We start from the raw sequence: 27,073 nt of genomic DNA, 5'->3' as shown, positions 1-27,073 counted from the left end.
AGCATTGTGTTGTAAAGATGCCAAAGAATGTGTTGACCTTCACATATGAATGAGTGACATAAACTGTTATTTTCCTCTGAACTTCCTTTTAATAAAGATGTGAATGAATGTGTTAAGAGATCAGACATCTGTGGTCCAAACTCAATCTGCAACAACACTGTTGGGAGTCACAATTGCTCTTGCATGAGTGGATATAATGTAACAGATCCAAACCTCCCTATAAACAGCAATAACCCATGCAAAGGTATGATTGACAGCAAAAGCTCATTGTACAAACTCATGACAAAGAAAATGAGTACTGGGAGGCATATAATTAACTTTTGTTAGTTTGTTTCTGTTGCACATGCTGCTTTACAAAATCTTAAATTTTGTGGTTGTTTAAAAAATGTTGATATGCTTTCTCAATCTGTATTTTCTTGTATATTTTCTGTATTATGTTGTGAGAAACTATTTGTCTTTCATGTTTTAACTGTTTACACTTGTATGTATTAAAGCAAATTTAACTTATTTCCCCTTCTAGATATAGATGAATGTCTGATCAGTCCATCTGTATGTGGGTCAAATTCCAACTGCACAAATCAAATAGGAAGTTACAATTGCTCATGTTTGGATGGATTCACTGCAACAAACTCAAATCTCACCATCAGCATCAATAACACATGTAGAGGTACATTTTATATTTAGATTTATGTTTACTCTAACCTTGAATTACAACCTATTAGACCTATTGGCTAGAGTTTATATAATTTTTGTAAATTAAGCATTCTTTTGTTTCACATATGAATGAGTGACATAAACTGTTTTTTCCTCTGAACTTCCTTTTAATAAAGATGTGAATGAATGTGTTGAGATATCAGACGTCTGTGGTCCAAAGTCAATCTGCAAAAACACTGTTGGGAGTTACCATTGCTCTTGCATGAGTGGATATAATATAACAGATCCAAACCTCCCTATAAACAGCAGTAACACATGCAAAGGTATGATTGACAGCAAGAGCTTGTTACAAATTCATGACAAAGAAAATAAGTATTGAGAGGTGTATAATTAATTTTTGTTATTTTTGTTAGTTTGTTTCTGCTGCTTTAAAAAATATGAATTTTGTGGTCGTTTGTTTAAAAAAAATGTTAATACACTTTCTCAATCCGTATTTTTCTTAAGTTTGTCTATTATGTTGTGAGATACCATTTGCCTTTCATGTTTTATCTGTTTATACTTGTATGAATTAAGGCAAATTTTAATTATTTCCCCCCCATAGATATAGATGAATGTCTGATCAGTCCATCTGTATGTGGTCCAAATTCCAACTGCACAAATGAAATAGGAAGTTACAATTGCTCATGTTTGGATGGATTCATTGTAACAAACTCCAGTCTCACCATCAGCATCAATAACACATGTAGAGGTACATTTTATATTCAGATCTCTGTGTTCTCTAACATTGAATAATGAACTAGATGTTTTTTTGTACACCATTAGTCCAAATGATTTTATTAAAATAAATGGCAAATATTTTTTTTTTATGCTAACATTATGATGTTTCAGCGTTTCCTATTTTGGATAAAATATTCTAAATGTAATATTAGATTGTAATGTTAGGCAGTTTATAAGTTTTCATTCACATTCTGAATGAGTGACCTAAAGAGGAAACTGTTCTTTTTATGTCTGTAATTTTCTTTTAATAAAGATGTGGATGAATGTGTTGAGAGATCAGACGTCTGTGGTCCAAACTCAATCTGCAACAACACTGTTGGGAGTTACAATTGCTCTTGCATGAGTGGATATAATGTAACAGACTCAAATCTCCCTATAAACAGCAGTAACCCATGCAAAGGTATGATTGACAGCTGAAGCACTGAGCAGTTTGTATTTGTACTGTCTAAAATCTTTTGTCAAATCAAATGTAACCTTTCTCTTTATCAAAAATTTCATTTCAGATATTTATGAATGTTTTGACTCGGTATCAGTATGTGGGCCAAACTCTCACTGTTACAATTACAATGGAAGCTTCTCCTGCTCTTGTTGGGAAGGATATAACGTCTCAGATGGAAATAAGGAGATTGCCAAAAGTAACCCATGCATCGGTAAGTTTGCACTTTGTAATATTCTCTGTTATGATTGTTGAATAATTTCAGATATGTCTTTATCAAATATGCAGATAATCATTGTTTGTTTATTTTATTTATTTTTTTATTGTTTATATTTATTTATTTAGCTAGCACATGCAGTTTTGGATTTGTAAGTTTAGGGCCGAAATACTATTTTTATCCAGCTCTTTTTCTTTAGGAGATAAGTTTACATTTGTTCTGGCCTGTTGTGCTCAGCTTCTATCTTCTTGATTTATATTCTCCTTTATATAGACATATGAATGCCATGAGATAAATGTATTTCATGTCTTTAGGTGTTTGTGATAATTAAATCAGTTTATAATTAATTAAAATGATTACTTTAATTTTTAATTTAATTTTCCCATAGATATAAATGAATGTCTGCTCAGTCCATTTATATGTGGCCCTGATTCCAACTGCACAAATGAAATAGGAAGTTACAATTGCTCATGTTTGGATGGATTCACTGTAACAAACTCCAGTCTCACCATCAGCATCAATAACACATGTAGAGGTACATTCTATATTCAGATCTCTGTGTTCTCTAACATTGGATAATGAACTAGATGTTTTTGTAAACTATTAGTCCAATACATTTTATTTAAATAAATACAAATGTTTTAATGATAACATTGACGTTTCAGTGTTTTCTACTTTGGATAAAATTTTCTAAATGTAATATTAGATTGTAATGTTAGGCGAGCTGACCTCCACACTCTGTTTGAGTGACCTAAAGAGGAAAGGGTCATTTTTATGTCTGTAATTTTCTTTTACCAAAGATGTGGATGAATGTGTTGAGATATCAGACGTCTGTGGTCCAAACTCAATCTGCAACAACACTGTTGGGAGTTACAATTGCTCTTGCATGAGTGGATATAATGTAACAGATCCAAACCTCCCTATAAACAACATTAACCCATGCAAAGGTATGATTGACAGCTGAAGCTCTGAACATATTGTTACAGTTTTTACTGCCTTAATCTTCTGCCAACTGTTTACTTTATCAATTACTTTGTTTCAGATATTTATGAATGTCTTGACCCTCCATCAGTATGTGGGCCGAACTCTTACTGTTACAATTACAATGGAAGCTTCTCATGCTTTTGTTGGAATGGATATAATGTCACAGATGGTAATCAAGCTATTAATAAAAACAACCCATGCATCGGTAAGTTTTTGTTTATTTGATATTCTGAATTGCAATTTACAAGTAAATACATTTTTAAATTATGCAATGACCAAAAGTTTAAAAAATTATGTAAAAAACATTATTTTTAAACTTTTGGTCATTGCATAATTTAAAAATGTATTTAAAAAAAAGAGATAGTTTTAGAATAGGTTCAGGATCTAGACTTTTTTTGTATTAACTATTTTTATTTACTATTTATTTATTTTTGGAAAATGTTAACATTGCTACTTAATTTGTATACTGCTTGTATAGATGTCTTTTTATACATCTAACTTTTTTTAAATCACTTTTTAAATTTCCTTTTTTCATAGACATAGATGAATGTCTGATCAGTCCATCTGTATGTGGTCCAAATTCCAACTGCACAAATGAAATAGGAAGTTACAATTGCTCATGTTTGAATGGATTCACTGCAACAAACTCAAATCTCAGCATCAGCATCAATAACACATGTAGAGGTACATTTTATATTAAGATTTCTATTGATGCTATATTCATGAATAATCCATATGATTTTTACTTTCCATGTCTTTTTTTGTAAATGAAGCATTGTGTTGTAAAGATGCCAAAGAATGTGTTGACCTTCACATATGAATGAGTGACATAAACTGTTATTTTCCTCTGAACTTCCTTTTAATAAAGATGTGGATGAATGTGTTGAGATATCAGACGTCTGTGGTCCAAACTCAATCTGCAACAACACTGTTGGGAGTCACAATTGCTCTTGCATGAGTGGATATAATGTAACAGACTCAAACCTCCCTATAAACAGCAGTAACCCATGCAGAGGTATGATTGACAGCAAAAGCTTGTTTCAAATTCATGACAAAGAAAATGAGTACTGGGAGGCGTATAATTAATTTTTGTTAGTTTGTTTCTGTTGCATGTGGTGCTTTACTAAATATCAATTTTGTGGTTGTTTGTTTAAAAAAAATGTTAATACACTTTCTCAATACTAATTTTTCTTAAGTTTGTCTATTATGTTGTGAGATACCATTTGTCTTTCATGTTTTTTCTGTTTATACTTGTATGAATTAAGGCAAATTTTAATTATTTCCCCCCCATAGATATAGATGAATGTCTGATCAGTCCATCTGTATGTGGTCCAAATTCCAACTGCTCAAATGAAATAGGAAGTTACAATTGCTCATGTTTGGATGGATTCACTGCAACAAACTCAAATCTCACCGTCAGCATCAATAACACATGTAGAGGTACATTTTATATTAAGATTTCTATTGATGCTATATTCATGAATAATCCATATGATTTTTACTTTCCATGTCTTTTTTTGTAAATGAAGCATTGTGTTGTAAAGATGCCAAAGAATGTGTTGACCTTCACATATGAATGAGTGACATAAACTGTTCTTTTCCTCTGAACTTCCTTTTAATAAAGATGTGAATGAATGTGTTGAGATATCAGACGTCTGTGGCCCAAACTCAATCTGCAACAACACTGTTGGGAGTCACAATTGCTCTTGCATGAGTGGATATAATGTAACAGACTCAAACCTCCCTATAAACAGCAATAACACATGCAAAGGTATGATTGACAGCAAAAGCTTGTTTCAAATTCATGACAAAGAAAATGAGTACTGGGAGGCGTATAATTAATTTTTGTTAGTTTGTTTCTGTATTATGTTGTGAGATTTATTTATCCCCGAAGGGCAATTCACAAGGTCACGCAGAGTAACAAACAATATACGTCAAAAACACAACACAGTAAATAAATAACACAATATACACAACATGTATGTATTCTAAGATATGACAAATAAACATCAACGTTTAAAACATTAAAGCTTTTTAAAAATATGTAATCACAACATGGTAAGCCTGGGGGTCAGAAATGATTGAGAATTTAGAAGCTGAAACACTTTAGGAATGAAGGTTGAATTCCTCCTTTGTGTCCTACAACCTGGACAGCGAAGTCGTCGCCCTGAAGGGAGCCACTCAAATTCAGAAAACAAGACGTGTGATGGGTCATGTAAAATCCTACCAGCCAACTTCAGCATTTGCTGTTCACTTATAGTGGAAAGAGTCCTAATAGGAAGTCCAATAATTTTCGAACAAACTTTAACTGTATGCTCCAGATGATTTCTGTTCTGAAGGCTGATAGAATGAAACCAGCAAACAATAGAGAATGAAATGACACTTTCAATGTAAGAGTAATAGAACAAAGAGAGAATATTCTTATTGACCCCAAAAGAATTGAGCTTCCTTAAAAGATACTGCCGCTGCTGACATTTCCGAAGTATCACCTCTGTGTTGGAAGTAAATTTCAACAGGTTATCAAATATTGTACCCAAGTACTTGTACTCCTCAACAATCTCTATAGGATTTTTGTGAATAACAGTAGTAACTGCCATAAGCAGATGGCAGTTACTACTGTTATTCACGAAAATCCTATAGAGATTGTCGAGGAGTACAAGTACTTGGGTACAATATTTGTACCCAATAATACCATTCGTCTCACATGTTTTACCTGTTTATACTTGTATGTATTAAAGCATATTTACATTATTCCCCCCCCCCATAGATATAGATGAATGTCTGATCAGTCCATCTGTATGTGGTCCAAATTCCAACTGCACAAATCAAATAGGAAGTTACAATTGCTCATGTTTGGATGGATTCACTGCAACAAACTCAAATCTCACCATCAGCATCAATAACACATGTAGAGGTACATTTTATATTTAGATTTATGTTTACTCTAATCTTGAATTACAACCTGTTGGCTAGAGTTTATCCATGTGATTTTAACCCTGGATATCATTTGCGTAAATGAAGCATTCTGTTGTAAAGATTGAGTTGACCTTCATATACTGTTTAAGTGACCCAAACTGTTATTTTCCTCTAAACTTCCTTTTAATAAAGATGTGGATGAATGTGTTGAGAGATCAGACGTCTGTGGTCCAAACTCAATCTGCAACAACACTGTTGGGAGTCACAATTGCTCTTGCATGAGTGGATATAATGTAACAGATCCAAACCTCCCTATAAACAGCAGTAACACATGCAAAGGTATGATTGACAGCAAAAGCTTGTTACAAATTCATGACAAAGAAAATAAGTATTTAGAGGTGTAAAATTAATTTTTGTTAGTTTGTTTCTGTTGCATGTGGTGCTTTACAAAATATTAATTTTGTGATTGTTTGTTTAAAAAAAAAATGTTAATTCACTTTCTCAATCCTAATTTTTCTTAAGTTTGTCTATTATGTTGTGAGATACCATTTGTCTTTCATGTTTAATTTGTTTATACTTGTATGTATTAAAGCATATTTACATTATTTTTCCCCTCTAGATATAAATGAATGTCAGTTCAGTCCATGTGGTCCAAATTCCAACTGCACAAATGAAATAGGAAGTTACAATTGCTCATGTTTGGATGGATTCACTGCAACAAACTCAAATCTCACCGTCAGCATCAATAACACATGTAGAGGTACATTTTATGTTAAGATTTGTATTGATGCTATATTCATGAATAACCCATATGATTTTTACTTTCCATGTCTTTTTTTGTAAATGAAGCATTGTGTTGTAAAGATGCCAAAGAATGTGTTGACCTTCACATATGAATGAGTGACATAAACTGATATTTTCCTCTCAACTTCCTTTTAATGAAGATGTGGATGAATGTGTTGAGATATCAGACGTCTGTGGTCCAAACTCAATCTGCAACAACACTGTTGGGAGTCACAATTGCTCTTGCATGAGTGGATATAATGTAACAGACTCAAACCTCCCTATAAACAGCAGTAACCCATGCAAAGGTATGATTGACAGCAAAAGCTTGTTTCAAATTCCTGACAAAGAAAATGAGTATTGGGAGGTGTATAATTAATTTTTGTTTGTTTCTGTATTATGTTGTGAGATACCATTTGTCTTACATGTTTTACCTGTTTATACTTGTATGTATTAAAGCATATTTACATTATTTTTCCCCTCTAGATATAAATGAATGTCTGATCAGTCCATCTGTATGTGGTCCAAATTCCAACTGCTCAAATGAAATCGGAAGTTACAATTGCTCATGTTTGGATGGATTCACTGCAACAAACTCAAATCTCAGCGTCAGCATCAATAACACATGTAGAGGTACATTCTATATTCAGATTTCTATTGATGCTATATTCATGAATAATCCTTATGATTTTTACTTTCCATGTCTTTGTAAATGAAGCATTATGTTGTAAAGATGCCAAAGAATGTGTTGACCTTCACATATGAATGAGTGACATAAACTGTTCTTTTCCTCTGATCTTCCTTTTAATAAAGATGTGGATGAATGTGTTGAGATATCAGACGTCTGTGGTCCAAACTCAATCTGCAACAACACTTTTGGGAGTCACAATTGCTCTTGCATGAGTGGATATAATGTAACAGACTCAAACCTCCCTATAAACAGCAGTAACACATGCAAAGGTATGATTGACAGCAAAAGCTCATTGTACAAATTCATGACAAAGAAAATGAGTACTGGGAGGCATATAATTAACTTTTGTTAGTTTGTTTCTGTTGCACATGCTGCTTTACAAAATCTTAAATTTTGTGGTTGTTTAAAAAATTTTGATATGCTTTCTCAATCCATATTTTCTTGTATATTTTGTGTATTATGTTGTGAGAAACTATTTGTCTTTCATGTTTTAACTGTTTACACTTGTATAAAGCAAATTTAAATTATTTCCCCCTCTAGATATAAATGAATGTCAGTTCAGTCCATCTGTATGTGGTCCAAATTCCAACTGCACAAATCAAATAGGAAGTTACAATTGCTCATGTTTGGATGGATTCACTGCAACAAACTCAAATCTCACCATCAGCATCAATAACACATGTAGAGGTACATTTTATATTTAGATTTATGTTTACTCTAATCTTGAATTACAACCTGTTGGCTAGAGTTTATCCATGTGATTTTAACCCTGGATATCATTTGCATAAATTAAGCATTCTGTTGTAAAGATTGAGTTGACCTTCATATACTGTTTAAGTGACCCAAACTGTTATTTTCCTCTAAACTTCCTTTTAATGAAGATGTGAATGAATGTGTTGAGATATCAGATGTCTGTGGTCCAAACTCAATCTGCAACAACACTGTTGGGAGACACAATTGCTCTTGCATGAGTGGATATAATGTAACAGACTCAAACCTCCCTATAAACAGCAGTAACACATGCAAAGGTATGATTGACAGCAAAATCTTGTTTCAAATTCATGACAAAGAAAATGAGTATTGGGAGGCGTGTAATAAATTTTTGTTAGTTTGTTTCTGTATTATGTTGTGAGATACCATTTGTCTTACATGTTTTACCTGTTTATACTTGTATGTATTCAAGCATATTTACATTATTTTTCCCCTCTAGATATAAATGAATGTCAGTTCAGTCCATCTGTATGTGGTCCTGATTCCAACTGCACAAATGAAATAGGAAGTTACAATTGCTCATGTTTGGATGGATTCACTGCAACAAACTCAAATCTCACCATCAGCATCAATAACACATGTAGAGGTACATTTTATATTTAGATTTGTGTTTACGCTAACCTTGAATTACAACCTATTAGCTAGAGTTTATCCATGTGATTTTAACTTTGATATAATTTTTGTAAATTAAGCATTCTGTTGTTTCACATATGAATGAGTGACATAAACTGTTCTTTTCCTCTGAACTTCCTTTTAATAAAGATGTGAATGAATGTGTTGAGATATCAGATGTCTGTGGTCCAAACTCAATCTGCAACAACACTGTTGGGAGTCACAATTGCTCTTGCATGAGTGGATATAATGTAACAGATCCAAACCTCCCTATAAACAGCAATAACCCATGCAGAGGTATGATTGACAGCAAGAGCTTGTTACAAATTCATGACAAAGAAAATAAGTATTGAGAGGTGTATAATTAATTTTTGTTAGTTTGTTTCTGTTGCAGGTGCTGCTTTACAAAATATTAATTATGTGTTCGTTTGTTTATAAAAAAATGTTAATACACTTTCTCAATCCGTATTTTTCTTAAGTTTGTCTATTATGTTGTGAGATACCATTTGTCTTTCATGTTTTATCTGTCTATACTTGTATGAATTAAGGCAAATTTTAATTATTTCCCCCCATAGATATAGATGAATGTCTGTTCAGTCCATCTGTATGTGGTCCAAATTCCAACTGCACAAATGAAATAGGAAGTTACAATTGCTCATGTTTGGATGGATTCATTGTAACAAACTCCAGTCTCACCATCAGCATCAATAACACATGCAGAGGTACATTCTATATTCAGATCTCTGTGTTCTCTAACATTGAATAATGACCTAGATGTTCCCATTCAGTCGGTCACGTTCGACGTACGTCGGACAGACCGACGAATAGGAATCTCGCTAGAGAGGCCAATCTACTTCGAGTGTAACTAAAACGAGCCAATGCACATTGGCATGCAATCATATGCAGCAGCTGCTCACCTCGCAGCACGGGTATATAATGAGCAGCAGGTGCGTTGCCTCTTCAGCTTTTCGCCTCGGAGCCGATCGGTATTTGTTCCTGTTCTCTGCAAGCAAGTGTCTGCTAGAAGACGAGTCAAGCTTTTTGGTTGAACTTCTCTTTTTTTCGAGTGCAGGCAAACAGCACAGCAGAGGGGTCGAAATCCTCTCTTTATTTTCTGTTTTTTTTTTTGTTTAGTTTTTTTTTTGCATCAGAAGGCTGTTCTCACGGTTGGTACGGTGGGCTTCGAGTGCTGAAAGCCGTTTTTACGGCTGGTAAGAGTGAGCGCCTTCAAAGAGAGAGAGTACACGACAGGCTGCACACCATTCCTGTCTGTGTTGCGACGGCCGTTCCCCTGCGTGCTTCAGCACTTTAAAAGAGTAAAGTCCCTAAAATAGCTTACACAAGTAGAGCTTGCGTCTTTTTAAAGATGACATTCTATTTGTGTGTTTCTGGATACGGTTGTTTCCTGTCCTCACTGACGGCCACGATCACTGTTTCACATGTCTGGGCGCGTGCTGAAACGATGTTCGTGGGTGGTTCATGTTTTCGTATGAGAACATGATTACGTCGACACGCCGGTCATGACTCTTCTTTCTCCGGTAAGCTTGAGTCCCTTCTGTTGTTGGCCAGCTGCCGCTTGTGTATAAAAGCACAGCCGTGGGTCTGCCCAACACTCTGGGAGACCATGGAGATCAGCGAGAGCAAACCTCTCGCTCCTCTGCATGTCGTGTGCCGTCGAGCTGTCGGGCTGCAGCGCGGGTTGTCACTCGCTCGGCGCTCTAGATGCGTGGTCTCCTTGCCTAATCTCCATTGTAGCGCCCTCTCTGGTGCACCAGAAGAGGTCTACTTTGGTGAAATGGCTTGGGTGACTTGAGGTTGAGGGGTTCCTTCGGGGAACCAACCCCCTAGGGCCCCTCCCTCTCTAGCGCATTGCATGCTGTGCAGCTTCTGGATTGGATTGCTGGTCCTTCTCATAGGGGAACCTAGCATTTCATTCAAGGTCCAGCTGAGGGTCAGATGTTGATTGCAGCATCGGAGAGAGGGCTGTTATGCTCTGGAAATGAGGGTGACGCTGCCCACTGTAATGGTGTGTGCTTATGCTGACTCAGATTCAGAGTTTACAGCCATGCTTTCCCGGGTGTTCCGGATGTGCATGGAAAACTTGGCAGTATGGAGTTATATTGGTGCCATAAATATGGAATGCCAAAAGTGCCAAAATCTGCATAAAGTTTTTACTCTCTCACTACCCTCTTGGGTTGGGTGGCCGTTTACAGACCACACCCACCCTGCATGTGAGGCCAAGGCACTCTTTATGCATGAGGGTAGTTCTGAGCCGGGGTTGAGCTGCGCTAGTTGACTAACCATGATCAAAGTCACGGCGCAGGCCCTCGGCCAGACAATGTCCACCTCAGTTGTCCAGAAGTGCCCCCTGGCTTACCTTGCTGAGGTGCGAGAGGTCGTCAAGCTAAAACGCTTTCACAAGGTGGCCTTTTCGGTGACACTGTCGGGGACTGAACCCAGCAGTTCTCCTCAGTTAGTAGCAGACCAGGGAACTTCCCCCAACAAACCATTGAGTTCCTCGTGGGCCCTCAGTCTGCTCGTTGCCAAGGGTGTCGTCCCCTGCAGAAAACTCCGGCCCAGCCTGCTCTACTGTGTCTGCTGCAGGAAGATGACGCCTCCCGTCTCTGCTGCTGTTTAAGTGGTTAGTGAAAAATCACCCCTAAGACGGGTGACCCAGAGATGGGTGGGGCTGCTCTTCCTCCCCCGGAGGAGGGCCGGGTGGTAAATCCTGTTTGTTGGGTTTGTTTCTGTTCCGCCGCTGGCCCAACAGCCGGCAGCACCCAAATTTCCAAAAAAAAAGAGCAGTCCTCCATCTCTGGGTCTGAAGAGGGCTCGGAGAGCAGTGGGAGGAGAAAAACCTCACCACTCTTATCCCCCTTTTCTTTCACCAGAGGGCAGCAGCGTGCAGTCGAGAAGGCAACAAAGGCTCTCCTGCGCCCCCTGCCCGACCGTGGAACCAGGTAAGTGTTGCACAGCACACTCTGACCCCGCTTCGGGCCGCCTCGCAGAGAGAGCCTCCCGAGCCATGTCCCTGTGTTCCACCTCGCTGCCCTGCTGCGGGTACGCCTGTAGTCCCTTTGGTCCCGCTTGTACGGTCTCTGCGAGCCTGGTTAACACTCCCCAGTCTGTCTCGCTGGCTTATTCGGACCATCAGGCTCGGCTATGCGATTCAGTTCGCCCGGCGTCCCCCCAAGTTCAGGGGCGTCCACCTCACTGCAGTGAAAGCTGTCAATGCCCATGTCTTGCGTGCGGAGATCGCGGTCCTACTGGTGAAGGACGCGATAGAGCCGGTCCCTCCAGCTGATATGAGGTCAGGGTTCTACAGTCCCTACTTCATTGTACCCAAGAAAAGCGGTGGGTTATGACCGATCTTGGACCTGCGAGTTTTGAATGGGAGCCTCCACAAGCTACCATTCAAAATGCTCACGCAGAAATGCATTTTCTAGTGCATCCGTCCCCAAGATTGATTTGCCGCGATTGACCTGAAGGACACGTACTTTCATGTTTCGATTCTACCTCGACACAGGCCGTTCCTGCGCTTTGCGTTCGAGGGTCGAGAATATCAGTACAAGGTCCTACCCTTCGGGCTGGCCCTGTCTCCCCGTGTCTTCACGAAAGTCATGGAGGGAGCCCTTGTTCCCATGAGAGAACAGAGTGTTCGCATCCTTAACACTCTGAGGTCTGAGGGTATCGCTGGCGATACCACCGTGGTTTTTTTCTTATCAGTGTGAAAGAGACTCAAAATACTCCGTCAATGTTGCACATACAATTAAGAGTTATACACCATTTTAATCTGTGGAATATCTTCTTTCATTTGTATACACTCAGAGTAAAAACAAAATGTTGTGCTTTTTGTAAAATAAAGAAAACTAACATGATGCATGATCTCTCGTCTCCCTCTGAACGAAGTCCAATCTGATAGTTCTTAGAAAATGAACTGTAACTTAGTGAATACTAAAGACAAAAAAAATACACTTATGTCTAAAAAAACGTTAAGATGTCAGGTTTTAAAACATATAAGTCAAATCGAAAACAAACCTTCTGTGTTTATGTAATCTGTATGAAAAGAGAGCCATGTCAGAAGTCTGTGATTCAGCTCATTATCCGCTAATGCGGCCACGCCCACGGAGCCAGCGCTATTCAGACGCAAATTCAGTCAATACATGCATACATCATCTCAATCGTGTATTTATTGTCTTCAAAAGTGTTTTGAATAGCCATATTTAGCGATCTCTTGCCTCTGTTAGTTCCTTGATTGTCACATGATATGCCTCTTCTTTTACTGAGGCATTTGTGGACAAAATGGGCAGAGCGCCCTCCGGCTGCAAGTATGAATTAGAAACACAGCATCCAGCGCTCATAATGATGACAATAAATATAGAATAATAAATATTACTCCTCTGTATAGAAAATTGATATAAACATATGAGAATCCATCAATATTTCTCCAAATGTGTATGCTTTTAAGCATATTAAGAAATTATGGTCAATATAAGATTTTAAGAGTCAAAATGTGAAGCTTGAGTCTTAGATCTTTTTAATGATGTATAGTTTGTCAACTGCTCATCAACATTTAGGCTCTATAATATAACAAATATAGTAGCCTATATGAAATGCCCTAGAGGTAGGAATGTTCAGACGCTTTGCATCACAGAAATACATTATATTTTAAAGTATATTAAAATAGAAAACCATTATTTGGTTAGAGACTTGAGACTTCTTTTAAAAACATTATAATGGCAATGTGTTCAATCTTTTGACTGGTAGTGTAATTTAACATAGGCCTATACAAAATTTTCTTCATATCATGTGCAATAATACGTGCATGCATGAGATCACAAAAATCTTGTTTTTTTGTTGTCCTGAGTGGACTTTAATCCTGTTATCAGCATGATCACAGAGGGTTTTTTCACAGCCTACCTGACTGAAAGGCCTCATTAATATGCAAGTAATTTCAGGTCATTATTATTCAATTCTTTTGTATTCTCAGGTGAGAATCACCCATTATACATGAGGATTCACGCCTCCATGCATACTGTGTTTCTTGACCAAAAGTGTCTTAGAAAATTTAAATCTCTCTATTGTTTTATATGAAGGAGTAGGAAGGATAATTTTTACTTCATTCTGAAGCAAAAACTCTAGTCTACAACCTCCAATACCCAGAATCCTTGTGAACACAGTTTTAATATATTTTATTTGGCCTTATTTCAGTGACTTAAGTTTTTTGTTTTTTCAATAACCACGCATAAACGTTATTCCTTCAAAAACACAAACATGTACATACATGTTCCTCACATATTATTGTAGCCTAGTTTGTGCTGAATACAGTGTAATGACACTTTTGTCATTAATATGTTTATGAACAACTGAACAAAGCACAAATGTCATGGCATGTCAAAACTTCTCCAGGGCCCCAAAAATCCTCAGACCCCTGAGGGTTAACTATCTCAACGACTGGCTCATTCTAGCTCAGTCACAGGATCAGTTGTGCGAACACAGGGACCTGGTGCTCAGTCAACTCAGCCAGTTGGGCCTTCAGGTCAACTTTGGCACCCGCGTCCAGACCTCTGGAAACTCCATGTCTGGTCCCTGAACGGGACGCAGAGGTTCTAGGTGACTTACCCCCCTAGGTACTTAACACCATCACTTCGGCACGTGCACCATCTATGAGACGTGCTTACGCCCTGAAGTGGAACCTGTTCGTCGAGTGGTGCTCTTCTCGCCGAGAAGACCCCCGAAGATGTTCGATCAGAGTCATGCTTTCATTCTTGCAGCAAGGGTTGGAGCGTAGGCTGTCACCCTCCACCCTCAAAGTTCATGCTGCTGCTATTTCCGCATACCACGACCACATCGATGGCAAGTCTGTTGGTAAGCACAACCAGGGGTGCGTTTCCCAAAGTGAACTATGGTCGCAAGTTCTGTGGTTACCAATAGAGTTCAATGGGACTTACGACCATAGTTGGTTAACGATGCTTTCGGAAATTCACCCCTGGTCGTCAGGTTCCTTAGGGGGGCGAGACGGTTAAATCCTCCTCGACCCCCCTCAATACCCTCTTGGGACCTTGCTCTGGTGCTGAAAGCACTCCAGAATGCTCCCTTTGAGCCCTTGCAGTCAGCAGACTTTAAGATTCTGTCTATGAAGACTTTTCTGCTGGTTGCATTGGCCTCCGTCAAGAGGGTAGGGGACCTGCAGGCATTTTCGGTCAACGAATCGTGCCTAGAATTCGGGCCGGGTGACAGCCATGTGGTACTGAGACCCCGGCCTGGCTATGTGCCCAAGGTTCCTACCACTCCCTTCAGGGACCAGGTAGTGAGCCCGCAAGTGCTGCCCCCGGAGGAGGCAGACCCAGCCCTGGCTTTGCTCTGTCCAGTCCTCACTTTGCGACTGTACATAGACAGAACCCAAAGCTTCAGGACCTCAGACCAGCTCTTTGTCTGTTACGGATGGCCCACTGGATAGTGGACGCCATCACCTTGGCTTACCAAGCTCAAGGCGTGCCCTGCCCGCTCAGGTTGCATGCTCACTCCACGAGAGGTGTCGCATCCTCCTGGGCGCTGGCTCGTGGCGCCTCGCTGACAGACATTTGTAGAGCTACGGGCTGGGCGACACCTACACGTTGGCTAGATTCTATAGCCTTCGTGTTGAGCCGGTCACCTCCCATGTTCTCACCTCAGGTCAGAGGCACCGAGAGGCCCCGGCTTAGTGTCGGCTTGCTGCGCTTACATGCACTTTTTACTCCAGAGAGTCCCTACAAGGCAGACCCTGTTGAGTCCTCTGATCTCCCTTCGGCAGCTGACGTGGCGGAGCGTCTGCGCCAGGCCTATTTTCCGTTGTATCCTCGAGAACTGGGTTTAGGCTGGGTATCATATGTGTGACCCTACAGGGATCCCATATGTCTTCTCCACATAACTCCTTCAGGGAAGGATGTGGCTTCCGCAGCGTTCCTTTCCCAGCGAAAGGCTACGCTTTCCCAGTGTTATCCAATAGTCTCACTGAGTGGGTTTTTGGGGAACAGCAGTGATCGACACTCTCTGTGTTAGCCCTGTCCCACCGTCCTTAGGCAAGGGGGTTCAGGTGGCTTACAACAGAGCGCTGGAAGGGGGCAGCTCCTGTGGCGCTTTGGTAGGGATTCCTATTCGTCGGTCTGTCTGACGTACGTCAAACGTGACCGACTGAATGGGAATGTCTCGGTTACAAAGGTAACCTTCATTCCCTGAAGGAGGGAACGGAGACGTACGTCCCGTTGCCACAGTCGCTGTACCCCGCTGATGCTGCCGCCTATCCGGTTCGGCTCCTCAGAGAAAACCTGAAGATGCAACACACCTGCTGCTCATTATATACCCGCGCTGCGAGGCAAGCAGCTGCTGCATATGATTGCATGCCAATGTGCATTGGCTCATTTTAGTCACACTCAAAGTAGATTGGCCTCTCTAGCGAGATTCCTATTCATCGGTCTATCCGACGTAAGTCTCCGTTCCCTCCTTCAGGGAATGAGGGTTACCTTTGTAACTGAGACATTTTTTGTACACCAAGAGTCCAAACGATTTTATTAAAATAAATAGCAAATTTTTTTTAATGCTAAAATTATGAAGTTTCAGCATTTCATACTATGGATAAAATATTCTAAATGTAATATTAGATTGTAATGTTAGGCAGTTTATAAGTTTTCATTCACATTCTGAATGAGTGACCTAAAGAGGAAACTGTTCTTTTTGTGTCTGTAATTTTCTTTTAATTAAGATGTGGATGAATGTGTTGAGAGATCAGACGTCTGTGGTCCAAACTCAATCTGCAACAACACTGTTGGGAGTTACAATTGCTCTTGCATGAGTGGATATAATGTAACAGACTCAAATCTCCCTATAAACAGCAGTAACCCATGCAAAGGTATGATTGACAGCTGAAGCACTGAGCAGTTTGTATTTGTACTGTCTAAAATCTTTTGTCAAATCAAACGTAACCTTTCTCTTTATCAAAAATTTCATTTCAGATATTTATGAATGTCTTGACTCAGTATCAGTATGTGGGCCAAACTCTCACTGTTACAATTACAATGGAAGCTTCTCGTGCTCTTGTTGGGAAGGATATAACGTCTCAGATGGAAATAAGAAGATTGCCAAAAGTAACCCATGCATCGGTAAGTTTGCACTTTGTAATATTCTCTGTTATGATTGTTGAATAATTTCAGATATGTCTTTATCAAATATGCAATCATTGTTTGTTTATTTCATTTTTTTTAATTTATTGTTTATATTTATTTATTTAGCTAGCACATGCAGTTTGGATTTGTAAGTTTAGGGCTGAAATACTATTTTTATCCAGCTCTTTTTCTTTAGGAGATAAGTTTACATTTGTTCTGGCCTGTTGTGCTCAGCTTCTACCTTCTTGATTTATATTCTCCTTTATATAGACATATGAATGCCATGAGATAAATGTATTTCATGTCTTCAGGTGTTTGTGATAATTAAATCAGTTTTTAATTAATTAAAGTGATTACTTTAATTTTTAATTACATTTTTCCATAGATATAAATGAATGTCTGCTCAGTCCATCTATATGTGGCCCTGATTCCAACTGCACAAATGAAATAGGAAGTTACAATTGCTCATGTTTGGATGGATTCACTGTAACAAACTCCAGTCTCACCATCAGCATCAATAACACATGTAGAGGTACATTCTATATTCAGATCTCTGTGTTCTCTAACATTGAATAATGAACTAGATGCTTTTGTACACTATTAGTCCAATACATTTTATTAAAATAAATACAAATGTTTTAATGATAACATTGATGTTTCAGTGTTTTCTACTTTGGATAAAATTTTCTAAATGTAATATTAGATTGTAATGTTAGGCGAGCTGACCTCCACATTCTGTTTGAGTCACCTAAAGAGGAAAGGGCCATTTTTATATCTGTAATTTTCTTTTACCAAAGATGTGGATGAATGCTTTGAGATATCAGACGTCTGTGGTCCAAACTCAATCTGCCACAACGCTGTTGGGAGTTACAATTGCTCTTGCATGAGTGGATATAATGTAACAGATCCAAACCTCCCTATAAACAGCAATAACCCATGCAGAGGTATGATTGACAGCTGAAGCTCTGAACATATTGTTACAGTTTTTACTGCCTTAATCTTCTGCCAACTGTTTACTTTATCAATTACTTTGTTTCAGATATTTATGAATGTCTTGACCCTCCATCAGTATGTGGGCCGAACTCTTACTGTTACAATTACAATGGAAGCTTCTCATGCTTTTGTTGGAATGGATATAATGTCACACATGGTAATCAAGCTATTAATAAAAACAACCCATGCATCGGTAAGTTTTTTGTTTATTTGATATTCTGAATTGCAATTCACAAGTATTTTTTACATTTTTAAACATTAGGTCATTGCATATTTTAAAAATGTTTTTTTTTTAAAGATAGTTTTAGAATAGGTTCAGGATCCATACTTTTTTATTTACAATTTATTCATTTATTTATTTATTTATTTTTGGAAAATGTTAACATTGCTACTTAATTTGTATACTGCTTGTATAGATGTCTTTTTATACATCTAACTGTTTTAAATCACTTTTTAAATTTCCTTTTTTCATAGATATAGATGAATGTCTGATCAGTCCATCTGTATGTGGTCCAAATTCCAACTGCACAAATGAAATAGGAAGTTATAATTGCTCATGTTTGGATGGATTCACTGCAACAAACTCAAATCTCACCATCAGCATCAATAACACATGTAGAGGTACATTTTATATTTAGATTTGTGTTTACGCTAACCTTGAATTACAACCTATTGGCTAGAGTTTATCCATGTGATTTTAACTTTGATATCATTTTTGACATAAACTGTTATTTTCCTCTGAACTTCCTTTTAATAAAGATGTGGATGAATGTGTTGAGATATCAGACGTCTGTGGTCCAAACTCAATCTGCAACAACACTGTTGGGAGTCACAATTGCTCTTGCATGAGTGGATATAATGTAACAGATCCAAACCTCCCTATAAACAGCAATAACCCATGCAAAGGTATGATTGACAGCAAAAGATTGTTACAAATTCATGACAAAAAAAATAATTATTGAGAGGTGTATAATTAATTTTTATTAGTTTGTTTCTGTATTATGTTGTGAGATACCTTTTGTCTTACATGTTTTACCTGTTTACACTTGTGTGTATTAAAGCAAATTTACATTATTTTTCCCCTCTAGATATAAATGAATGTCAGTTCAGTCCATGTGGTCCAAATTCCAACTGCAAAAATCAAATAGGAAGTTACAGTTGCTCATGTTCGGATGGATTCACTGCAACAAACTCAAATCTCAATAACATATGTAGAGGTACATTTTATATTTAGATTTGTGTTTACGCTAACTTTGAATTACAAACTATTAGCTAGAGTTTATCCATGTGATTTTAACTTTGATATCATTTTTGTAAATGAAGCATTCTGTTGTAAAGATGCCAAAGAATGTGTTGACCTTCACATATGAATGAGTGAGATAAACTGTTATTTTCCTCTGAACTTCCTTTTAATAAAGATGTGGATGAATGTGTTGAGATATCAGACGTCTGTGGTACAAACTCAATCTGCAACAACACTGTTGGGAGTTACAATTGCTTTTGCAAGAGTGGATATGTTGTAACAGATCCAAACCTCCCTATAAACAGCAGTAACACATGCAGAGGTATGATTGACAGCAAAAGCTTGTTTCAAATTCATGACAAAGAAAATAAGTATTGAGAGGTGTATAATTAATTTTTGTTAGTTTGTTTCTGTTGCATGTGGTGCTTTACAAAATATTAATTTTGTGATCGTTTGTTTTAAAAAAAAAAGTTAATACACTTTCTCAATCTTACGTTTGTGTATTATTTTGTGAGATACCATTTGTCTTTTTTATGTTTTATCTGTTCATACTTGTATGTATTAAAGGAAAATTTAAATTGTTTTCCCTCCATAGATATAGATGAATGTCTGGTCAGTCCATCTGTATGTGGTCCAAATTCCAACTGCACAAATGAAATAGGAAGTTACAGTTGCTCATGTTTGAATGGATTCACTGTAACAAACTCATATCTCACCATCAGCATCAGTAACACATGTAGAGGTACATTTTATATTTAGATTTGTGTTTACGCTAACCTTGAATTACAACCTATTGGCTAGAGTTTATCCATGTGATTTTAACTTTGATATCATTTTTGTAAATGAAGCATTGTGTTGTAAAGATGCCAAAGAATGTGTTGGCTTTCACATATGAATGAGTGACATAAACTGTTATTTTCCTCTGAACTTCCTTTTAATAAAGATGTGGATGAATGTGTTGAGATATCAGACGTCTGTGGTCCAAACTCAATCTGCAACAACACTGTTGGGAGTCACAATTGCTCTTGCATGAGTGGATATGATGTAACAGACTCAAACCTCCCTATAAACAGCAGTAACCCATGCAAAGGTATGATTGACAGCAAAAGATTGTTACAAATTCATGACAAAAAAAAATAATTATTGAGAGGTCTATAATTAATTTTTATTAGTTTGTTTCTGTATTATGTTGTGAGATACCTTTTGTCTTACATGTTTTACCTGTTTACACTTGTGTGTATTAAAGCAAATTTACATTATTTTTCCCCTCTAGATATAAATGAATGTCAGTTCAGTCCATCTGTATGTGGTCCAAATTCCAACTGCAAAAATCAAATAGGAAGTTACAGTTGCTCATGTTTGGATGGATTCACTGCAACAAACTCAAATCTCAATAACATATGTAGAGGTACATTTTATATTTAGATTTGTGTTTCCGCTAACTTTGAATTACAAACTATTAGCTAGAGTTTATCCATGTGATTTTAACTTTGATATCATTTTTGTAAATGAAGCATTCTGTTGTAAAGATGCCAAAGAATGTGTTAACCTTCACATATGAATGAGTGACATAAACTGTTATTTTCCTCTGAACTTCCTTTTAATAAAGATGTGGATGAATGTGTTGAGATATCAGACGTCTGTGGTCCAAACTCAATCTGCGACAACACTGTTGGGAGTCACAATTGCTCTTGCAAGAGTGGATATGTTGTAACAGATCCAAACCTCCCTATAAACAGCAGTAACCCATGCAAAGGTATGATTGACAGCAAAAGCTTAAAGCTTAAAATAAGTATTGAGAGGTGTATAATTAATTTTTGTTAGTTTGTTTCTGTTGCATGTGGTGCTTTACAAAATATTAATTTTGTGATCGTTTGTTTAAAAAAAAAAAAAGTTAATACACTTTCTCAATCTTAGGTTTGTGTATTATTTTGTGAGATACCATTTGTCTTTTTTATGTTTTATCTATGTCATACTTGTATGTATTAAAGGAAAATTTAAATTGTTTTCCCTCCATAGATATAGATGAATGTCTGATCAGTCCATCTGTATGTGGTCCAAATTCCAACTGCACAAATGAAATAGGAAGTTACAGTTGCTCATGTTTGAATGGATTCACTGCAACAAACTCAGATCTCATCATCAGCATCAGTAACCCATGTAGAGGTACATTTTATATTTAGATTTGTGTTTACGCTAACCTTGAATTACAACCTATTGGCTAGAGTTTATCCATGTGATTTTAACTTTGATATCATTTTTGTAAATGAAGCATTGTGTTGTAAAGATGCCAAAGAATGTGTTGGCTTTCACATATGAATGAGTGACATAAACTGTTATTTTCCTCTGAACTTCCTTTTAATAAAGATGTGGATGAATGTGTTGAGATATCAGACGTCTGTGGTCCAAACTCAATCTGCAACAACACTGTTGGGAGTCACAATTGCTCTTGCATGAGTGGATATGATGTAACAGACTCAAACCTCCCTATAAACAGCAGTAACCCATGCAAAGGTATGATTGACAGCAAAAGATTGTTACAAATTCATGACAAAAAAAAATAATTATTGAGAGGTCTATAATTAATTTTTATTAGTTTGTTTCTGTATTATGTTGTGAGATACCTTTTGTCTTACATGTTTTACCTGTTTACACTTGTGTGTATTAAAGCAAATTTACATTATTTTTCCCCTCTAGATATAAATGAATGTCAGTTCAGTCCATCTGTATGTGGTCCAAATTCCAACTGCAAAAATCAAATAGGAAGTTACAGTTGCTCATGTTTGGATGGATTCACTGCAACAAACTCAAATCTCAATAACATATGTAGAGGTACATTTTATATTTAGATTTGTGTTTCCGCTAACTTTGAATTACAAACTATTAGCTAGAGTTTATCCATGTGATTTTAACTTTGATATCATTTTTGTAAATGAAGCATTCTGTTGTAAAGATGCCAAAGAATGTGTTAACCTTCACATATGAATGAGTGACATAAACTGTTATTTTCCTCTGAACTTCCTTTTAATAAAGATGTGGATGAATGTGTTGAGATATCAGACATCTGTGGTCCAAACTCAATCTGCAACAACACTGTTGGGAGTCACAATTGCTCTTGCAAGAGTGGATATGTTGTAACAGATCCAAACCTCCCTATAAACAGCAGTAACCCATGCAAAGGTATGATTGACAGCAAAAGCTTAAAGCTTAAAATAAGTATTGAGAGGTGTATAATTAATTTTTGTTAGTTTGTTTCTGTTGCATGTGGTGCTTTACAAAATATTAATTTTGTGATCGTTTGTTTAAAAAAAAAAAAAGTTAATACACTTTCTCAATCTTAGGTTTGTGTATTATTTTGTGAGATACCATTTGTCTTTTTTATGTTTTATCTATGTCATACTTGTATGTATTAAAGGAAAATTTAAATTGTTTTCCCTCCATAGATATAGATGAATGTCTGATCAGTCCATCTGTATGTGGTCCAAATTCCAACTGCACAAATGAAATAGGAAGTTACAGTTGCTCATGTTTGAATGGATTCACTGCAACAAACTCAGATCTCATCATCAGCATCAGTAACCCATGTAGAGGTACATTTTATATTTAGATTTGTGTTTACGCTAACCTTGAATTACAACCTATTAGCTAGAGTTTATCCATGTGATTTATCTTTGATATCACTTTTATAAATACCTAGGTATGTACTGTAGAAAAAAAACTGATATACCACAAAATAATTTTGATGACAACAGGCGTATACAATAATATCACCTTTTTACAGTTATTAGAATGCCAATTGAATTATTTATTAATATTAATTGTTTTCCATACCAGAGCATGTTTTTATCACAGAAGAGCTGTGCAAGATTTTCAAACCACATATCGACAACTTGGAATGTTAAGGTTCTATCTGACATTTTTGTCAATATTGAGTTATTCACATATTCTTATTCTGTTTTGTTTGTTTGTTTTTAAGTTGTGTACATTTTGGGTTTTTTTTGGAAAACAAAGGGTCTATCCAAAAAAGAGTATTGAATGCAAAAATGTTGAAGCTCAATATCTCAAAACTAATCATAATGCAGATAAAACCTTATAATTCCAAGGTGGTGATATGTCAGCCAGAGAAATGAATAATGCGTTATTAATTTATGTTGCATATTACCATATTACGTAAACACTACTCGACAGCTAGTAGGGGCAGCATGCAGGCTTTAATCCTGTATTTGCTGTTTATTATTATCTCTATTGAAATAATTGTTCAATCTTTTAAAGTTATTAAAAGTTTGAAGTTATTAACAGTAGCCTCACATTTTGATACGAGTCCCATCAAGGTAAAACAATATGTTGTTTTTGTTTTTAAATGTAAATTTGATAGTTGGCTCCGTGCATTTCAAGAAATTACACAAATGCAAACATTTCTGAAATTGATTTATCATGTTCAGGAAATGGGAAATTAACTTTGCTCATATTTGAGTGCATTCACTGCAACAAAACCAAATCTCATTCCCTTAAACTCTGATATAATCCAAAGATCATTTACTTATGTTGCAAATCATAATATTAAATTTGATTCTTAGTCTCACATTTTTAAGAAATTCATTCATTTTACATTTGCATTTTTAAATCAAAACAACATTCATAAATGGTTTATTGGATAATTTCTTTTTTGCTTTGATTGTGAATGCAGAAAATCATAGAAAATATGTAATGAGGTTTATAATTTTTCTTTCTTTTTGTTTGTTTGTTTGCTGAAATATTCTAAAGTGACGACAGCACCAGAAGGTATGTACAAAAAAAAAAAAATATATATATATATATATATATATATATATAAATATTATATATTGTACCTGTTTAGGAAAACAAATTATAGACACAACCAAGACTGTGTGTGTACAGGTTTATATTACATTGTTGGGTCCAAATGGTCTCCACATGGATAGTAAAACCTGAAATCACCTACATTGTGGGGACCAGCCAGCAGTCCCCATGGGGGAAATAGATTAATAAACATACTAAATTATTTTTTTGTTGTTTTTTTTTTGTTGTTGTTTTTTTTGAAAATGTAAAAATGCAGAAAGCTTTCTGTGATGTGTAGATTTAAGGGTAGGGTTAGTGTAGGGGGTAGAATATACAGTTTGTTCAGTATAAAAACCATTACGTTAGTAATTACGGATAGTGAACCAGTGTGTGTTTCTCACTTTATGAAGTCAATATCAAAGTCAAAATTAATTTATAAAGCACTTTTTTAAAACAACAAGTGTTTATCAAAGTGCTGTACATACAAAAAGAAAACATAATCAATAATACAAACAGTCAGCACCATAAAGGAAAAGCACTTAAGACACAATAAAACAGTAAAAGAAAGCAGCTCTCACATAGCATCGAACGCCAGACTGTAAAAATAAGTTTTTAGGCCAGAATTTAAAAGACCTCAAGTGTTTGAGTCTGTCTGGTGTAGAGAGGCAGACTGTTCCAGAGCTTCGGGGCCGCCCCTGCAAATGCTCAGTCACCCCTGCTCTTCAGTTTTACCCTTGGAACAGCTAAAAGCAAATGGTCAGCAGACCTTGATGCTCTTGACGGAGCATACAGATTAATCAAATCCGATAAATAACTTGGCGCTGAACCATTAAGAGATTTAAAAACAAGCATTTTTGAATCCACCACCATTTGTCCTGCTGATGGTCATAAATATGGTGGGTGACCAAAAAAAAATGACTGAAACAGATGAGTAAATGCACTTTTTTGTCTTGTTTAGTCTTGTTCACAGTTAAAATGTCGATGAAAATAGAAGAAGATTTTGATACCAGTCTGAACGACCCCACTAATGAGAAGTACCAACGCTATGCTCAACAATTTCAGTCAGCGGTGAGTATTTCATATTTTGTTTATAATTTGTATTGATTGTTTATGCTTATTTAAAGTTGAATAAAATTTAATATAAAAACATTAAAAAAAAAACTTTGAAGAACAAAATATTCCAGTTCCGTTTGACCTCTAGAGGGCATGCAAATGATTAATGCAAGGTTTATAAAACAGTAATATAGAGTACTTTTTGGGCAAATATGTTTATTCATTTAACATTTCTTCCTTCTCATCTTAATAAAAATGTACATTATGGTTTAACTAGTCAGAGTATTGGAATAGAGCCTTTATTTTCTGATGACGTATGACTAATTGTCATACTAAATCACATTAAATACATAATTAACTGTCCATATGACATAAAGATATCTGTTTAATGACAGGAGAGCAGCCCAAAGAATGATCATTTTCTGTATGCTCAGGTTTAGTCTATTTATCTCTGGCTCTTGCCGCAGAGTAATTTCATCTTAAAGACTTCATACTTTTATTTCAGTTTTATCAGAGGTACATAGGTACCCTTCCTAATGTACAGTGGTTACTCTTACTTTGTACAGATTGAAGACAGTTACAAAACTGTGCCTAACTTCAAAAAAGGTTCAGTAAAAATCACTGGCTTCAGGTAAGGTCCAAAATCTAAACTTGCACTCAAAAGGTCTATTTTGGTTTTTACTGCTTGTTGTAATATACTGTAATATACAGTGTCATCTCATTGTTGTGGATTGTGTGTTGCTCCAAAGGCCTGGTAGCATTATAGCAGACTATGAAATTAAGACAACAAGTGACAGCCCCAACAACCCTGAATTTGTAGCGGCAAACAATAAGGTTGCCAACACTCTCACGTCCATAGGATTTACTGTATCTGGGAATGCTTTTGCTGAAAGTGGTAAGGGTCTGCATCTAATCTTAAATCTAAATCTAATCGTTTTAAATTCTATTATTTTTATAAGCATTATTATTGCTTGTAAAAGTGTTTAAAAAAGGCCCATAGACCTTTAATAAAAATGAGAAAGTTAAAAAAAAAGATTTATGGATTTTACTTTCAGAAAACGTGACTCTTTCCACTGCAACAAAATGGTATCCTCTACAAGATATGACACTCAAATGTAAAATCCCAGATTCTGTTGTTGGTGAAATGAGTTGGACAGTGAATGACCAAGTTATAGTACAGAACGGAAAATACTCCTTTTCAGAAGGTGTTACAATTCTCACTGTGAAAAGCGTTACTGAGATAGACAAAGGTGAGTCACATGTATCTTTGCTCTATTAATAATAATAATTACATGTTAACTGTTCCTTGGTCTAGATTAAAGCTATGTGTCAATTGTGCGTACATGTTATCTGGCCCAAAACTATGTCTTCCTTTGTTTATTAGATCTTCTTCCACTCTACTTGAATGCTAGTCAAAGCTATAACCATAACCATTTAACAAGTTATATAATAATGTATCATTACTGCTTATCTAAAACATGAAAAATTATGTATTTAAAGCATATGGACAAAAAAATTATATCTCTATTTTTGGGCTGAATGGCGATGTATAATCTCAGTATTTTGTACATTTTTCTATTTGAACTATAAAAAAAAAAAAAAAAAAAATCTGTATTTAATTAAAAAAGTTATTTCACATCCTGCCCAATAGTTTCCTATAATGTTCATATTGAAGGCTATGAAAACAAACATGAATGTAACCATGTAATCTACTAAAAATGAATAATAAATAAAAACAAAAGCACAGACTAATTATTAGGCTATTTTGATTACCCTACAACAGTCACTTTACAGTTACTGCCATCATAAAAATACAATTAGTTGTAGGTTAGAAATTCTACATATGGCACATTTATGTTCGGAAATATATATATGTATATTTTAGTTAGAATTATTGCGCTCCGTCTGTTTTGGCCCACATGCGCACGCTCCGCTCCTGACAGCAAAATGGAAATATTTTCTTGACGTCCTAACATTTACAGATGGAGAATATGTCTGTGAA

At 36.3% G+C, this 27,073-nt stretch overlaps 1 protein-coding gene across 50 annotated transcripts in view; it reads left to right on the top strand.

Annotated features, from left to right (window-relative positions):
- Nucleotides 1-27,073, top strand: part of adgrf6 (adhesion G protein-coupled receptor F6) — a 149,490-nt gene that overhangs the window by 117,488 nt on the left and 4,929 nt on the right. For 27 of the 50 annotated variants that reach the window (XM_048207215.1, XM_048207214.1, XM_048207264.1 and 24 more), the window contains 47 exons: nucleotides 98-244; nucleotides 521-667; nucleotides 831-977; nucleotides 1,256-1,402; nucleotides 1,685-1,831; nucleotides 1,935-2,081; nucleotides 2,473-2,619; nucleotides 2,885-3,031; nucleotides 3,127-3,273; nucleotides 3,606-3,752; nucleotides 3,937-4,083; nucleotides 4,362-4,508; nucleotides 4,693-4,839; nucleotides 5,836-5,982; nucleotides 6,177-6,323; nucleotides 6,604-6,744; nucleotides 6,929-7,075; nucleotides 7,254-7,400; nucleotides 7,581-7,727; nucleotides 7,999-8,145; nucleotides 8,340-8,486; nucleotides 8,669-8,815; nucleotides 8,992-9,138; nucleotides 9,417-9,563; nucleotides 16,583-16,729; nucleotides 16,833-16,979; nucleotides 17,368-17,514; nucleotides 17,780-17,926; nucleotides 18,022-18,168; nucleotides 18,450-18,596; nucleotides 18,735-18,881; nucleotides 19,064-19,192; nucleotides 19,394-19,540; nucleotides 19,814-19,960; nucleotides 20,162-20,308; nucleotides 20,492-20,626; nucleotides 20,828-20,974; nucleotides 21,238-21,384; nucleotides 21,586-21,732; nucleotides 21,916-22,050; nucleotides 22,252-22,398; nucleotides 22,662-22,808; nucleotides 23,983-24,000; nucleotides 24,977-25,086; nucleotides 25,638-25,702; nucleotides 25,821-25,966; nucleotides 26,127-26,321. In XM_048207215.1, coding sequence (XP_048063172.1) covers nucleotides 98-244; nucleotides 521-667; nucleotides 831-977; nucleotides 1,256-1,402; nucleotides 1,685-1,831; nucleotides 1,935-2,081; nucleotides 2,473-2,619; nucleotides 2,885-3,031; nucleotides 3,127-3,273; nucleotides 3,606-3,752; nucleotides 3,937-4,083; nucleotides 4,362-4,508; nucleotides 4,693-4,839; nucleotides 5,836-5,982; nucleotides 6,177-6,323; nucleotides 6,604-6,744; nucleotides 6,929-7,075; nucleotides 7,254-7,400; nucleotides 7,581-7,727; nucleotides 7,999-8,145; nucleotides 8,340-8,486; nucleotides 8,669-8,815; nucleotides 8,992-9,138; nucleotides 9,417-9,563; nucleotides 16,583-16,729; nucleotides 16,833-16,979; nucleotides 17,368-17,514; nucleotides 17,780-17,926; nucleotides 18,022-18,168; nucleotides 18,450-18,596; nucleotides 18,735-18,881; nucleotides 19,064-19,192; nucleotides 19,394-19,540; nucleotides 19,814-19,960; nucleotides 20,162-20,308; nucleotides 20,492-20,626; nucleotides 20,828-20,974; nucleotides 21,238-21,384; nucleotides 21,586-21,732; nucleotides 21,916-22,050; nucleotides 22,252-22,398; nucleotides 22,662-22,808; nucleotides 23,983-24,000; nucleotides 24,977-25,086; nucleotides 25,638-25,702; nucleotides 25,821-25,966; nucleotides 26,127-26,321 — 6,660 coding nt within the window. The remainder of the gene's footprint in view (nucleotides 1-97; nucleotides 245-520; nucleotides 668-830; nucleotides 978-1,255; nucleotides 1,403-1,684; nucleotides 1,832-1,934; nucleotides 2,082-2,472; nucleotides 2,620-2,884; nucleotides 3,032-3,126; nucleotides 3,274-3,605; nucleotides 3,753-3,936; nucleotides 4,084-4,361; nucleotides 4,509-4,692; nucleotides 4,840-5,835; nucleotides 5,983-6,176; nucleotides 6,324-6,603; nucleotides 6,745-6,928; nucleotides 7,076-7,253; nucleotides 7,401-7,580; nucleotides 7,728-7,998; nucleotides 8,146-8,339; nucleotides 8,487-8,668; nucleotides 8,816-8,991; nucleotides 9,139-9,416; nucleotides 9,564-16,582; nucleotides 16,730-16,832; nucleotides 16,980-17,367; nucleotides 17,515-17,779; nucleotides 17,927-18,021; nucleotides 18,169-18,449; nucleotides 18,597-18,734; nucleotides 18,882-19,063; nucleotides 19,193-19,393; nucleotides 19,541-19,813; nucleotides 19,961-20,161; nucleotides 20,309-20,491; nucleotides 20,627-20,827; nucleotides 20,975-21,237; nucleotides 21,385-21,585; nucleotides 21,733-21,915; nucleotides 22,051-22,251; nucleotides 22,399-22,661; nucleotides 22,809-23,982; nucleotides 24,001-24,976; nucleotides 25,087-25,637; nucleotides 25,703-25,820; nucleotides 25,967-26,126; nucleotides 26,322-27,073) is intronic. The other 23 variants (XM_048207260.1, XM_048207246.1, XM_048207221.1 and 20 more) reach the window with 22 other exon arrangements.

The sequence above is a fragment of the Megalobrama amblycephala genome, linkage group LG11, assembly GCF_018812025.1.
Source record: "Megalobrama amblycephala isolate DHTTF-2021 linkage group LG11, ASM1881202v1, whole genome shotgun sequence".
Taxonomy (NCBI): domain Eukaryota; kingdom Metazoa; phylum Chordata; class Actinopteri; order Cypriniformes; family Xenocyprididae; genus Megalobrama; species Megalobrama amblycephala.
This window is presented reverse-complemented; position numbering and strand designations above follow the sequence as displayed.